The sequence below is a fragment of the Haplochromis burtoni genome, unplaced genomic scaffold (genome assembly GCF_018398535.1).
Source record: "Haplochromis burtoni strain Fernald_Lab_line unplaced genomic scaffold, NCSU_Asbu1 Contig_229, whole genome shotgun sequence".
NCBI classification, from domain to species: domain Eukaryota; kingdom Metazoa; phylum Chordata; class Actinopteri; order Cichliformes; family Cichlidae; genus Haplochromis; species Haplochromis burtoni.
Genome location: NW_024582590.1, coordinates 60,792 through 75,165, shown reverse-complemented (window position 1 = coordinate 75,165; position 14,374 = coordinate 60,792). Strand labels below are relative to the sequence as shown.

General features: G+C 45.0%; 2 protein-coding genes across 5 annotated transcripts in view; both read left to right on the top strand.

Annotated features, from left to right (window-relative positions):
- Window positions 1–149: 149 nt before the first annotated feature.
- Window positions 150–11,608, top strand: herpud1 (homocysteine-inducible, endoplasmic reticulum stress-inducible, ubiquitin-like domain member 1). Of its 2 annotated transcripts, XM_005937430.3 has the most exons (9): window positions 150–493; window positions 1,247–1,324; window positions 3,666–3,743; window positions 5,886–6,019; window positions 7,020–7,130; window positions 7,220–7,588; window positions 9,756–9,867; window positions 10,085–10,125; window positions 10,187–11,608. In XM_005937430.3, exons 1-9 carry the CDS (start codon window positions 341–343, stop codon window positions 10,260–10,262), a joined length of 1,152 nt encoding a protein of 383 aa, XP_005937492.1. In that variant the 5' UTR covers window positions 150–340; the 3' UTR covers window positions 10,263–11,608. The 2 variants fall into 2 exon arrangements, with proteins under 2 accessions (XP_005937492.1, XP_005937491.1); XM_005937429.3 differs by having other exon boundaries at window positions 151–493; window positions 10,085–11,608.
- Window positions 11,609–12,247: 639 nt separating this feature from the next.
- LOC102311720 (cholesteryl ester transfer protein, plasma) overlaps window positions 12,248–14,374 on the top strand; it is a 14,191-nt gene continuing 12,064 nt past the window's right edge. Inside the window, exons 1-5 of one of the 3 annotated variants that reach the window (XM_014338466.2) lie at window positions 12,248–12,619; window positions 12,833–12,967; window positions 13,196–13,491; window positions 13,987–14,101; window positions 14,187–14,318. In XM_014338466.2, coding sequence (XP_014193952.1) covers window positions 13,353–13,491; window positions 13,987–14,101; window positions 14,187–14,318 — 386 coding nt within the window. In that variant the 5' untranslated portion in view covers window positions 12,248–12,619; window positions 12,833–12,967; window positions 13,196–13,352. Of the gene's footprint in view, window positions 12,620–12,776; window positions 12,968–13,195; window positions 13,492–13,986; window positions 14,102–14,186; window positions 14,319–14,374 lie in introns of those variants that run through there. The other 2 variants (XM_005937427.3, XM_042226811.1) reach the window with 2 other exon arrangements.

The window sequence follows — 14,374 nt, the reverse complement described above, 5'->3', positions numbered from 1 at the left end:
CCAGAGTGTGGGTTATTCCTAAATAAACGATCTTTGGAAGCATAATCATAACTGCGCATGCTCAAGCGGCGAATATTCTGCAAACCTCCACGTCTGAGCACGAGCAGACGGTAGCCAATCAGGAGCGGCCACAGTGTGTTTGGAAACAACATTCCTCCTCTAAAGTCCCGTATGAGGACCAGCGGAGACACTTCTAGAGCCACCCAGGTCACTGCAGTTTCTCTTTGACATAAGACGCACTTTCCCCCGGCCGCTCTTCGTGTTAGGGAGTCCAGCGAGTCACGGAGACATCCTGTTTTTCTAGCTCACACATCGCCATTACAACCGGCAGACGGTAAAAATGGATGCAGGAAATTCTGAACAAAAGGCGATCACTCTCATCATAAAGACGCCCAACCAGGCTCAGGAGGACCGGACCATCGAGGGAGTGAGCCTGCAGTGGACCATAAAGGAGCTGAAAGCGCACCTGTCCGCTGTCTACCCGACCAAACCGGTGAGTTTACACAGAGGGCGGCGGAGCTATTCGCGGCTGTGCTGTGGAATGTGATGAGAGTAAAAAGGAGCTGTCAGCCATTTCCCGGGTCACGCGCGTGTTTAATGCGCGCGCTAACACGAAACCAGCGCAGCGTGCCTGTGAGTCCCATGAGCGCGAGCTCGCAGTCATGCCATTTTTTCTGTTTAATTAATAAACTGAACTGTGACTGACACACCTGCAGTGAACACGCGTTTCTGTCTGTTGTTTTGGTATCTCTCTGTAGTTAAGTCTCTGAAATAAGTACAACTTCACGGGAACATTCGTGCTATTCAGACCACATCCAGAGGTGTGTCTTGGGCGGGGGGGACTACACATGTCAAACATCAGTTTTGGACAGGAAGCAGAGAAGCAAAGGATCTACGCTTCAGTGGGGTGTAGCCAGGCACAGGCAGTGGACTGAAAAGGTTCAAGTGAGGAGCCAGGTTTCGTCTGTTTACCCAAATGTTGTGGGAACTTGGCCATGTGTTTCTGGTTACGAAATGTTCTCATCAAAATCTTTGTTTTATTGTTTATTCTTTGTTTGATACTAAGAATTATTTTTTTTACTACAATTAGATATAAGTCTTTGTGATCTACTGCAAACAAATTACTCAACTTTGGCCATATTTCATGGTTTCAGTTTAGTACCTTAAAAAAACAAGCTCCCCCACCAAACCCAAAGCAGCAAGGAGATCTGATTCGTTACTGACTTTATTCTTGTTTCGTCTCCAGGCTGTGAGTGACCAGAGGCTCATCTACGCTGGCAAACTGCTGCCTGATAACCTGCACATTAATGGACTCTTCATACAGGTGTGTATGATAGCACGAGCTGTCATGTCAAGTTGTAAATGTCACGAGCTGATTATGTGCCACTATGCTGGTGACAAACTGGTGGAAGAGGGCTGCTCTCACTGCTGCTTGTAGGAGAATAAGGAAGTACACAGTAATTAATTACTGAGACCTGTGAAAGGGCTGTGCCACAAAAACTAGGACAGACTATTTCATGTTTTTTGTTCAAGAATCCCAGTAGAGGCTCATTGCCTGAGAAGGCATGATAGATGTAAGACAATACCAACCGTGCACAAAGGAGCTGTCAGCCATTTATTCTGTAAACCAATCAGCATACAGCTGTAGAAAACCTGCACGCAAGCTTTGGAGCTTCTGCGGCCTTAGTTATGTGGGCCCGACCCCACTTCCTTATAAACTAGAAAAACAAAACAAACAAAACTCATCTTACTGTCTGTCAGCGCTGGGAGGAACCACTATAGAAAAGAGTGCAACAGAGGGACAGCTCGGACTGAGAAGGTTGAGAGCTGAGGATGAGATGGTTTGGACACGTTCAGGGAGGACAATAGCAGATCTATTGGACAAAGGATGATGAAGATGGTGCTGCGAGGTAGGAGGAAAAGAAAAGGACTTCAGTGAGGATTCATGGCTGTAGTGAAGGAGGCCAGGGATAGGGTGAGATGGAGATATAAACTTAAATTTCAGTTGTATACAGCGCTGTAACGAAACAAAATAACCGTGGACTTTTTTTGTTTGTTTTCTGTAAAAATCACTGATTTGGCGTAGTCCGTTTTTTTTCCTCCCATGGTCATCCACAGTTTGAGAACCACTGGCTGCTCTGAGTAGACAGAAACCCAGCAGAAGAGCTTCATACCGTACCAGAGCCATGCTTCCCTCACTGTAAGGGTCAAGAGTGCAGTTTTTTTTTTCCTTTCATTTGTCACTGGTTATCAGACACACACACACACACTGCAGTGAAAGGCCACATGCAAAAAGAAAAAGTCACAACCTGGACACTGTTGTACAAAATGACTTCATTATTTCTGAGAAAAAGATTCCACAGAAGCATCAACAGCACAAACAAGTTGGTTTAGTTCAGTGGCTTAAATGAGCACAGATGAAGGCTAGTAGACCCCTATCATCTGCCTGATATGGCTAGGGATGGGTATCATTTAGGTTTTATCCAATACCAGTACCAAACCGGTTCTTTTGAAACGGTGCCGGTGCTTAAACGGTGCTCGAACCACTGCTTAAACAATGGAAAACACAAACTTTGTCCTAAAACCTCTCATATTTAGCTGTTTGTAAAAAGATAACAATGTTAGCCTTTTCTGCAGCTTTAGGGCATATATGGTATCACTCTATCAAACAAGAAGACAGCAGCATGTAGCTATGATGATGTTTGCTAGTTCACCTTACATGCATTAATGTAATAACGTGGTTAGCCTACTCAACGTAAATTACACACGAACAACATTAAGCTACTCACGCAGAGAAGAACGGCTGCTGCTGCCATCATCATCCGTCATCATTTCTGCTACACTGGCAGGGCTAGGGGCCAGGACTCTCCTCTTCGGGTTCTTGGGGGATGTTGCTAACTCCGGGTCGATAACAGGCACCACACCCGCTGTAGATGTGCTCGTTGTGAGGTCTCGCAGCAAGCTATCAAATACGGCGCATTTCTGGGCTTTTAAAAAAAACACTATGCGTCACCAGGTGTTTCATCGGATTCGAGGTGTTACCTCCTTTGACAGTATCACAGTATCAGCTTAAAGCACTTGTTGCTGCTGAGTTTGCATCTTTTGCTGTGAAGTACAGCCAGACTTTGACCGCTTCGCCTTGGGCATTTTTAATCTGTAGCTCTGCATAAAAGAACGTACGTACCTGGGCCCGCCTACTATCCTCGGAAACGTAAAATGATTGGCTAGAATCTAAAGTGTATGACATCTCAGGGGGAAAAAAGCACCGAAATAAAGCACCGAAATGTGCGCTGCTTTTCAGTCTGGTTACTACCGTTTATGTCAGAACCGGTGCCATGATGGCACCAGACACCGGTACCAATCCCTAGATATGGCACTAATGGAAGTCACCGTGGCCACGCCCCAAATCGTACGTTCGGGTTCTAAAAAAATTCACGGTCAGTGCAGGCCAAAACATTTTTCAAACCAGGCTGTAAACATGCCTCATAATCAGAGTCTGTGGGATCGACACAGGTGACGTTAAGTGGCCTCCAGAGCTCGTATGTTGGTGTAATTCTGCAGGCTTTGAGGTTCTCAAAGTTTAATCGGGGTTCATTCAGACACAAGTCTGTATGTGTCGGGTGGATGTCACATGTTGTTTAACTGTTTTACCTCCACTTCCACAGACGGACTCAATTCCCACACTGCACCTGGTGTGTGCTGTTAGGAATCCTGCCCAGGGACCTCTGGGAGCCAGACCCAAGGTGAGAACACTTTAGAAGTAACACCCAGTGACTTTTCTCTAACATCAGCACGTTGTTTCGGTCCTCCTGGCTTTATAAAGACCTGCATGTTCACAGTGAAACTCCTGTTGGTGAGGTATTTGAATTCTGAGCTCCTGTAAACAAAGCAGCTGGCTTCATGCCGCCCTCGTGTCCCTACGTTTGCATACAGGCTAGTTTCACACAGCGTCCTTGTGTGCCGTCTGTTACCATCCTTGTGTCTCAGAAATGACACCTGGCTGAGGCAACAGTGTAGTTTGCACTAGAGCAGGGCGATATGGCCAAAAATATTTATCACGATATATATTTGAAAATTTGCGATAACGATATAACTGACGATATAATTGATGCGAGACAAAATACAACTCCACAACATTACTAGCGCAAAAAGACAACCTTCCATTTATTTTCACTTAAACAAGAAGCTGGTTTTTATGTACATTAAAGCTTTATAAAAATGTAACAGTGCAAATGCAAATTCCTTGCTGAAAGTTTAACCAAAAGGCATTTCCAGTAGAAATGGGCTGACATATCCTGAGCATAACCATGTATAATATCCACTGAAGTTAAAAAGAGGTGCTTTGCAACATTAAACTGCAGTGTGCAGTACGTATTTTTCGGACCATAGGTGCACGGGATTATAAGGCACATTAAGCGAAACAAAGCAGTCAGATAAATCAAACTTTATTAAACTCATTCTTCTTGCTTCCTCCACTTCTGTACCATTGATTCATTAATGTTGAATTCTCTGGCAGCTGCTCTATTCCCATGTTGTTGCAGTATATTAATGACTAACCTCGTATTGTGGATGGATTATCTCAGTTGTTCTCCTGACTGAAGTTTGGTCCGTTTACAGCATCCTGCCATGCGATTGCATTTGTCTCTAACCATAGGAACCTTACGTTAACTTTTATAAGTGGAAAAGTGTTAGTGTTCGTCCTCCAGCTTCACTGTTTATGTTATGCTAACATAGCTGTGTCGCTAGCGATCACGTAGCACATCATTATATACCAGCTAGCCCAACTTCAGTAACCCTACAAACGTCACTGCTGTTTAGTTTCCTGTCTTCATTTATGTTGGAAGTGATAGCAGAGCTGTACGTTTGATTTTTTTCAGAAATCTCTCAGTCAGAACATGCTAGGTAACTAGCGATAGCGAGCTAACTTCCGCTAGCTTCCTGCTAACTTCTAACTCCGTTAAATGTAATAAATTTTGTTTTCATGGATGCCTGGAAGTTAAACTTCATAGTTACACCTGGTAAAGCAGCAATGCTGATCGTTTTATTAAAGATGAAAGAATTTAGACAGTTTTTAACTCTCAGTGATGCTGCAGTGTTCGTTTGACCTGAAGATATGGAGTTTAGGACCCAGATTACTCCCAGATTTAAGAGCATCTTAGTCCGACAATAACGACGGCCGCTTGCATGTTCTGCAAAAAAATGTGCTTTGTCGTGTATCTGACGGACAAACACCAAACCAGTTCCACATCACTGAAGTTGCACCATTTTTACAAACCAATTCTGGTTCATTGTTTCACTCAACAATCGGCCATGTGCGTATGAAAACAAAGGCACTGCGCATGCGCGTTTTACTCATATTCTATCGCGATATTTCATTTTCCTATCGTTGCCTAACATTATACCGGTATTACCGTGAACGGTATAATATGGCCCAGCCCTAGTTTGCACTTCAAATGCTTTTCTAAATATTTTGTAAGTTTTGTTGAAGTTTCGAGGATATTTTCAGACTGAGTTAGTTTGGGCTCTGATGGTGACCAATTCCAATCAAGAAATCAGTGTGAGGTTTTGTAAGTAACCTCAAGACACTGTGGTAAAGAGCGCTGCAGATGTGCTTCTTCACCTCCGCCCTTATTGTTGCCCCGCTGTGTAGTGGAACTGTTCTGCTTCAGCTGTTATCTACCAGAAGTCAGCCCAGACACTAAAGCTGGCATGCATTAGTATCAGTACACTTCCAAGCTGGAAACAAAGCTGCAGAAACAAAATGTGGTAGATCTGATAACACAGGTCTCAGCAGATGTTTCTTGCTGGGGATTTTTTGTTTGTTTTATTTTGTTTTGGGGGGTTTGCAGAAAAAAAATGACATCAAACTCTTCTTCCCTTTGCAGACCAAAGAGCCACATTCCTCCAGTCCACAGCCCACACCAGCCCAGACTCCCAGCCCACCAGAGCTGCGGCAGAGGAGGCCGGCCTCCGCAGCTCCAGCACACACACAGACTCCTGTGTGGCCTCCTGCTGCCATGTAAGCAACAAAGGAAGAACTTCAGCTTGTGTGTCAGTGTGCTTTAATCCATCGCAGCAGTGTTTGCACTGTCATAGAGAATGACCGCTATGCAGCCAAACCACTGAACATTTTTTTATTCACCTTTAATACAACGCAGCTATGACTGCTAACTGTACAGTAAGCCATCGCTGACTTCCCTTCTCCACTTCCCCACTCGGGGAATCCCAGTTTCAAAACCAAGTGACCTTCGGTTAAACTAACCTTTTAAAAGCTGAAGAACAGTCGAATCCTGATCATGTGATTTCTGGATCTTTGTTATTGTTTGTCAGCGACATTCAACAAAAACCCCAAAAGCTGAACTTAAAAATCATCAGTCGTGATAAAGATGCAGAACATGGAAGAAGCCACAGCTTTGCAGGTTGTGCTTTCTGAGGGGCCACTGTTTTCTGTGTCAGGCCGTTTTTTAAATTGCAAACATGTAGCTGCTTTTAAGGTGGATTAAGGTATAATTTGTAGTTAATTTCATTTAAGCAGTGTAGAGCACTACCTCTGGAACCAGTATCAAAGATCACTGTTTCAGGAGCTCACAGCAAACATCAAAGTGTTTTGAATTTTCAAAAGTAACCACCAACAAACAGAGATGGTGAGTGTAGTTCCTGGAACCAAGAAGACTGAAAACAATCAAGCATAGCAGCAAAATCAGCTGATGTTAGTTGGAGCTCCGCTGACCCCGCTCTACACATACAATTACTAAATCTCATTTTATTCATCGTATTAAAGCTGCTTTAGTCTACAGTTGCTGTGCATCTGCAGGCCGCTTTGCAACCCACCATCGCTCAGTGCCTGCTCTGCTTCGTACCGGCCTCTTTCTGCTGCACTCCACGTATGGGACTGAAGGCAAACACAGTCCCAGCACAGAGATGTTCTCTCGCGTATAAACGACTGCAGATGTCAGAAAATGATTTCTGTTTCCTAAAGAGAAGCGAAGATTAACAGTCTTGTGTCATGTCCCCGGCAGGACTGGAGCTCCTCAGATGACCCAGCCAACCTTTCCCACCTACTCCCTGTACAGCCCCCAGCAGCTGCTGTGGCTCCAGCATGTCTACGCTCGACAGTATTATATGCAATAGTGAGTTCTGCTTCACACACTGAAGGTTTTACGCCCACAGCCACGTCTTGTGTTTGTCTGACTACTAATTCTCATTTTCCCATCACCAGCCATGCAGCTTTAGCAGCAGCAGGCAGCATTCCCACAACAGCTCCAACCATTGGCCAGTACCCTCCTGTTCCCGCCCACCAAGTACCCGTCCCTGCCCCGCTAGCTGATCAGAACCCCATCAACAACCTGCCAGCCAATCAGAATCCAGTGCAGGATGGCGCTTTCATCAACCCCGGGGAGGCCAACCAGAACATGCGGATGAATGCGCAGGGCGGAGCCGTTGTGGAGGACGAGGAGGGCATGGAGCGCGATTGGCTGGACTGGTTGTACTCTGCTGCAAGATTCGGGGTCCTGATGATGATCGTGTACTTCAACTCCAACCTGAGCCGCTTCCTGCTGGTGATGGGCACCCTGCTCCTCATGTACCTGTAAGTGTGCAGCTGTGGGTTCAGAGAGCTGCTGTAATCACTAGATTTAAGTCACAGGGGTCAACAAGAGTCTGGTTTTCTGAGTTCTCCCTTTTTAGCGTCACTTGGTGAATTGCACACCAACACGCCTCGCCCATTTAAAGCCCAGCAGCCTGTCTGAGTCACAGACGGAGTGTGTATACACAGAGCCCCACCTGCAGGACATGGATCCTTTAAACCTGTTACACCAGCAAGGGGAACAAAAAAAAGGTCCCCATACAGACCGATATAAGAAATATTATATTTGTCTAGCAGACCTGTACAAATTAGACTCGAGCTGCTGTAAGAGCAGTTTTGGTAACACTTTGGTTACACTTGATATTTAGTGGTAGGTACACTAAAATAAGGAGTAATGTCAGATTTTTAAGATAAGACTTTATTGATCCCAGGACGGGGAAAGTTTTTGCGTTAGCTCAGGTACAGATATCAGAAGGAAAAATACCAAAAAAGTACAAACAAATTAAAAAATAAAATAATACACTATATGCAACGGTAGCATACACAGTATGTGATTATGAATATGGTTGTGGAAATATGCAAGACATAAACTATATAACATAACTATTCTACCACTGCTACAGAAGACAAATGAATAAGTTAAGCACTGCAGGTGCTTCAGTTACTACTTTCCTGGTAATTTAGTGGAAAAACAAACTATTTCTTTCTATCCTGTACTGTTCAGGGGCAGCCTTATTATAGAGCAGCTTACCCTTTGCCAACTTCTTGGTATTGTGCAGGAAAGGAGACAAATATTGTGCTATGAAAATGTAAATATGACCTGAAACCGTCACCTCTCAAAGTAAAATGAACTTTTTCAGTGATTTACTGTTAAAGTGGAAGTGCATTAGAAGTGAAGATGGTAGACCTATGATCTGACAGCAGACACGTTCAGAGTTAAATGAAGTGTCATTTCTTATTTTAACATTATTGCTCTTTTGGGTCGACGACTATCAGTCATGTTTCTGTCAGTACTCTGCTTCTTCATATGTACTGACTGCTGTCCTAAGTGAGTCTAAACCACTGAATAAAGCCTGAACTTCCTCTTACTGAAAAAGCTCAGACCGCAGTACTTCCTCTGCTGCGGGGCTGCCACACAATCATTTTTACTGCAAAAGCTTTGAAATATTTGCATCTCTCTGTGAAGGAGGGAGTTTCCGGGCTCAGCTGTGTACTGCTGACTTAAAGTCGAGTGATTTCATTAATGATGGCTGCACTGATAGCCTATCGTGACGCATACGAGTTGCTGTTGACATCGATCAGCCGTGTTGGCAGGATGTGCCGACTCCCTTCCTTTAAAAAGTTTTTCTTTAAATCTTAAAACTCTGGAAGCTGTTAAAGAAAGGAGCGCTCACCGAAGGCTTCGTTTGAAGGGTTTGCTGCTGGTCGTGCTTACACTCTTATTTGAGACTGGAGATCACGCTGTCATCATCAGCCGTGCTGCCCCCGGCCCACTTCCCTCTTGCTGACCGACGACCTCTACGGCTCAGTTCTGTGTTTGTTTTTTACGTTTAATCATGATGGTAGACTTTAAATCCTCACAAATGAGTTCACAGGTGTCAGCACTCAGCTGAAGGTTGACTGAAAGCATCACCTGCAGTTAGTTTCTAATCACTTCTTAGTTTTTGGAATAAAAGGCTCTAGACGAGCGCTCACGTGTTTTGTTGCCGTGACAACTTTATTAAGTGCTTAAATGTCATGTGTAATGTCTTCAGCTTCTCATCGTAAGCAGAAATCTGATCTGACATTTAGTTTTTCTCAATAAATGACTCGTATCGAGTTCTGTGAGATCATGTTTTCGAGCCCTGTGCTGCACCCAGCTGCCCGCTGCTGACCCCTAGTGTTCACTTTCAGATTTATCTAACTGGTGTTTAGGTGGTGCAGCAGTTTTCCTTAACCACAGGGAGCAGAAAATGGGGGGCAAGAAGTTTATAACCACAGGCCTGAGCTCTTGATCCAGCGTTCTGATGGAGACTAGCGTGCTGAAACCAGGCACTGGCAGCTCTATGTGGGCATCACGTGCAGGAAGCTCCAACCACGATGTGACGTTACAGACCTTTGGAGCTTCTTTCAGGATTATAGATGGTTAGCTTTTCCTTGTAACCCATGAATTTCCTGCCTTGTCTTCCAGACACACCGTCGGCTGGTTTCCCTTCAGAAGGAGAGTGCAGGTCCCAGAACCCAACCAGCTGCAGCCCCCCGAGAACCAGCAGAACCAGAACAGGAACCCAAACCTGAATCCAGTAAGAAACTCATCATTTTTCTCTCTTGTTCACTTTTTCCTACATTGATGAAACTCCAGCTAAATGCTGCACACTGAGAAAAGACTGAATGTTTTTGAAATGAGCTAGCAGAGAGACCCGGGTCAGGTCGAGTCGCTAACCTGCACACAGGCCCTGATGTTTGCTGTAGTGGGTGAATTAAGTGCTGCAGGCTGATGTGTGACGTGTGTCTCCTCAGGCAGGTGAGCACGCCGACAGACAGCAGGATGAACCAGCAGCTGAAGGATCAGAGGGAACGATGACAGCGGTGTTGGTGCCTCCTCACCGAGTGTCCGTCATGTGGACGGCCTGGGTTTTCTTCAAAACCTTCTTCTCCTCCCTCGTACCCGAGGCCGCTCAGGCTGTGGCCTAACTGAACATCTGGGACGGAGGACTGATTGCAGACAGTTCCCGCTCTTCTGTCATCTCTGCAGATGTTTCTTGAAGCGTGGGTGGAAGGCGTTTACCGAATAATAAATGGATGCAGACAGAGCGCTGCACTTCAGTGCTCAGAGTTCCTGTGACTTTGATCTTTCAAGTGAGCGGGAAGCAAACCACACCAGCAAGAATCCCAAGAACTGCCAAAAAATGTGGACAGAATCAAAGATGCAAGACCTGAAAATATATTAATAAATCCTCCAACAGGATCCCAGCCGACCTGACCACATACATCCACTGCCTGCCACCAGCCCCCCACCCTGATCGTTCCCTCCTTTTGTCCACAAAGTGGCAGCGGGTGCCGATAATCCTCCTGAAAGCTGAAACTGTTGTGCCTAAAACGCTCTTCATGTAACGACGTTTACATCCACATGCCTTCTGATTTAAAATCATGTGCCACGCCGTGGTCGCTGCGTGGCCCGGCTCCGTGAATCAGTATTCGGCTCATCCGAGGACGCGTGGGTGCACGGGTGTCTGTAACACTCAATCGGACTGAAACGTTCGCCTCTTCCAAAAGCGGCTAAACTTATCTTCGCATTGAATTTTTAAAATCAGGGTCCTCAAAATTATATGTATATATAAGGATTTCTGTTATTCATATATTTAGGGACCTTTATTTGCTTCCTTACACTTTTTATAGTTAATCAGAAACAAGCTGAAGGTTTGTCCAAACATCCACATTAACACAAGTGAAAACGACACTTTACTCATGTTATTTTCCCTTTCAGTGAGTGGCAATTGTGACCAAATACAATTTGAAATCAATCTGTAAAACAGTGATGGCGGTGCAGCTTAAAATACGTTTTGTAATTGTATTGTATGTACACGAAGCACTTTATAACATGTATCTTATGCAAAGAGAGGTTGTGATTTCTATTAATGCCGAGTTGCTTTTACTGTCAGAGACTGGACAAAGTTTCGTTTTAAAGTGTGACTTGATGTGAAACTGAAATTCAGTTCATCAGCTGTGCTTGTTTTGGGTTTTTTCTTTGGTCCTCAGAAGAGAATAAACAGATGTTAATATCATAACAATGCCTCTGAAAAGAAGCAGCTTTTAGCAGAGGTTAAAGGTCACAGCCCTTCCTGTAATCCAGTCTAGTTTGCTTAGCGCTTAAGCCCCGGGTGTTAGCACTCCGGTTCCCTGTGAGGGGACGACGGTCGCTCGTGGGTCACAGTCTGCGATTGGAAATTTCTTTTTTAATCGTCTTTCCATTACAAATGGATGAATGCTGTACAGTGAAGTGTGTTTTCCAATAATGGATGCAATAAATATTCTTAACTTTAATGATTCCTTATTTTGTGGATTTGTTTCTTCTGATGTTTGATGACCGCATGTTTAAACATACTGAGGCTCAAGTCCCCCCACTGCATGTGCTGCCTGCAGGCACAGTCACAGTACAAACAGGTTCAGCACAGCAAGCTAACAATTATATTTGCAGGTTGGCTTGATTTGCCGACTGCAAAAAATTAATACAAAGTAGAATCCACTAGTTAAAAACAGGCCAATGCAAAGTTTGGCTGCTCTGCCTGCATCCAAGGGGTGTAAGCCTCCTGTTATTAAATGGAATTTTAGTGTATTTCCTTTTGAAATTAAAATGTAATCGGATACAAACACAGGTTATTGCATTAGAAGTCAGAAATAATTATTTAGGTAGTGCAAAATTTCCTGGTAAAGGGAAAAGCAAGCGAAGTCAAACCTTTCACCACCAGGGGGCAGTCTTCTTTTTCCATATGGTGTTATTGTATTCTGTCAGTGCGCCACAGGGCCGCTGTGGCTACAACGTAGCTGCCATCACCAGTGTGTGAATGTGTGCGTGAACGGGTGGATGACTGGATATGTAAAGCGCTTTGGGGTCCTTAGGGACTAGTAAAGCGCTATATAAATACAGGCCATTTACCATTGTAGCTGATGAATAAGTGTCCAGAAAACGCATGTTGTAGCTCTGCCTCCAGAGTTTTCTGCTCCAGCCTCCTCCCTCAGTGTAAACAGGTAACGTGTGGGAATCAAACTGGAGCTGACACGTTACCACAGCAACCAGCTCATCCACCTGGATGCAGACAGCCACGCTGGATCCTCATGCAGTGAGCTCATGTTCATGTGCTGATAGCAGAAGCACAGAAGATGCGGACTGATGAGCGACGTTTCTTCAGTCATGTAGATGTTTTGCTTGACACTTGGTTTCAGAGCTCGGAGTACCTGCAGTGTGTCCAGACCTTTCAGGAACAGAGCAATAAGCAGCTTCGTGTCACTGGACCAATCATCTGCAGCAGCTGAGAGCGGGCTGCCTTTGTCCAGGTTGGTGAACTTGTGCCTCCCACAGCCTCTCGTTTCTGTCTCACACTCGTGTTTTTAGAGTGGAAGAACCAATCAATAAAGTCAGCTGATGCCATCGCACATAAAACACCCACACTTATTGATTCCTGTTAAGGCCCCAGCTAGATCAGTGCCCCCTTTGTTGTTACGTCCAGGCTCCGTCAGCTGTACCTCCCCTTTCGTCTCCTCTTACAGGGAGCTCCTGTTTCATTGTGACCCTGCATTTATTCAGGAACGCTGGGCCTGAATGTTAGTCCCCTGATGAGAGGAGGAAAGGCTGGAATCAGAGGCTCCGTGTCCTTTTGCTCACTTTTAAGGCGTCTTTGTGGGGTACGTATGCAGGCAGTGTTGCCTTCTGCTTCTTGTTTTGTCCCAGTTTGAAAAGAAAGGGATGCATTCTTTGTCCTGCTGAAGAGCTCAAAACTCCAGAGTCTGTGCTCATACCTGAGGTGATAGGACAGGTTGGACTTTGATCAGTTTACTTTAACGGGGACAGACCTGAGTCAGTGTTTGTCCTTTCAACGAGTCTGAAGCACAAGACTTGTCTTTCTCTGTCAGCACAGATATCAGGAGCACAGTTTTCCATGTTCCTGATGATCCGTTAGTAAAGCCAGAACCGAGGGAACCAGGATTCACCTGCTGTGCTCCGACAGAACCGTCCACAGGGTTAGACACCTCAGCCAGTTCTCAGAGAGGGAAAACCACCTCATGCACGATGCCCGGCAAAGTCCCGCTGCTGCTGCTGTCGTTGCTGTCCTGGTTCGGCACATCCCACTGCTGCCTGCAGGACCCCGCTTCAGCCTACAGATTCACCGGAGCTGTGTGCAGGCTCACCTACCCCGCTGCTGTCGTGTGTGAGTCTTTTTTTCCTGGAATTGATTTGACTCCATTTATTGATTTTATCTAATCATCCACTCAAGCAGCGACTTTCTGGAACCAAAGAGCAGGAACAGAGTGACGATTTTATTCAAACACATACATTCAGTGAAGTTTCCGGATAGTTTTCCCTGTTTGCAGTGAAATAGCAGCAGCAGCTTTAACATGATTTCATTCAGTTGGTCGTCACGTGAAGTGCACGTCACATCTATCTGCCACAAACCTCAGTCTGCTTGTGTTTAAGTTTCTTTTCTCCTCACTGATGTTTTAGGGTCTTATGAAGTTGATTCATGTGATTATTGCAATTTGGTGCTAATAAAACAAAAAGATTAAAACATTTAAATGGAAAATAAGACTTGTTTTCAGCCAGTTCTGAAAGTTTTACTTAATGGGAAGTATTCATCTGTCAGATTAGGTCACCACAGATCACAACCCTGTGGTGTTTTAGAGCACACGTGCTTTTATCTTTGCAGTGAATGAGAAAACCACTAAAGTGATCGAGGCTGCTTTTCAACACGCCCGATACCCGAGCATGAAGGGGGAGAAGTCCCTGCTCTTCATTGGAAAGGTCATGTACGGCCTGGACAAGTGAGGAGACACACACACACACACACACTATAAACATATATGTGACACCCATGGTGAAAAAGCGTGTCCGTCCTTCACCGTCCAGTTTGGAGATTCACAACCTGTCGATTGGTCAGAGCGCGTTTGAGCTGCATCCAGGTGAAGGCATCGCCATGGAGATAAGCAATGTGTCTGCAGTGTTCAAGGGCAGCATCCAGTATGGATACGGCAGCTGGCTGTGAGTATGTGTGACCGACACACACACACACACACACACACACACACACACACACA

Coding starts and splice junctions, on each gene's coding strand:
- herpud1 (XM_005937429.3), top strand. CDS start 341: ATGGATGCAGGAAATTCTGAACAAAAGGCGATCACTCTCATCATAAAG. Junction 494..1,246: donor CTGTCTACCCGACCAAACCG/GTGAGTTTACAC, acceptor TTTCGTCTCCAG/GCTGTGAGTGACCAGAGGCT. Junction 6,020..7,019: donor GTGTGGCCTCCTGCTGCCAT/GTAAGCAACAAA, acceptor TGTCCCCGGCAG/GACTGGAGCTCCTCAGATGA.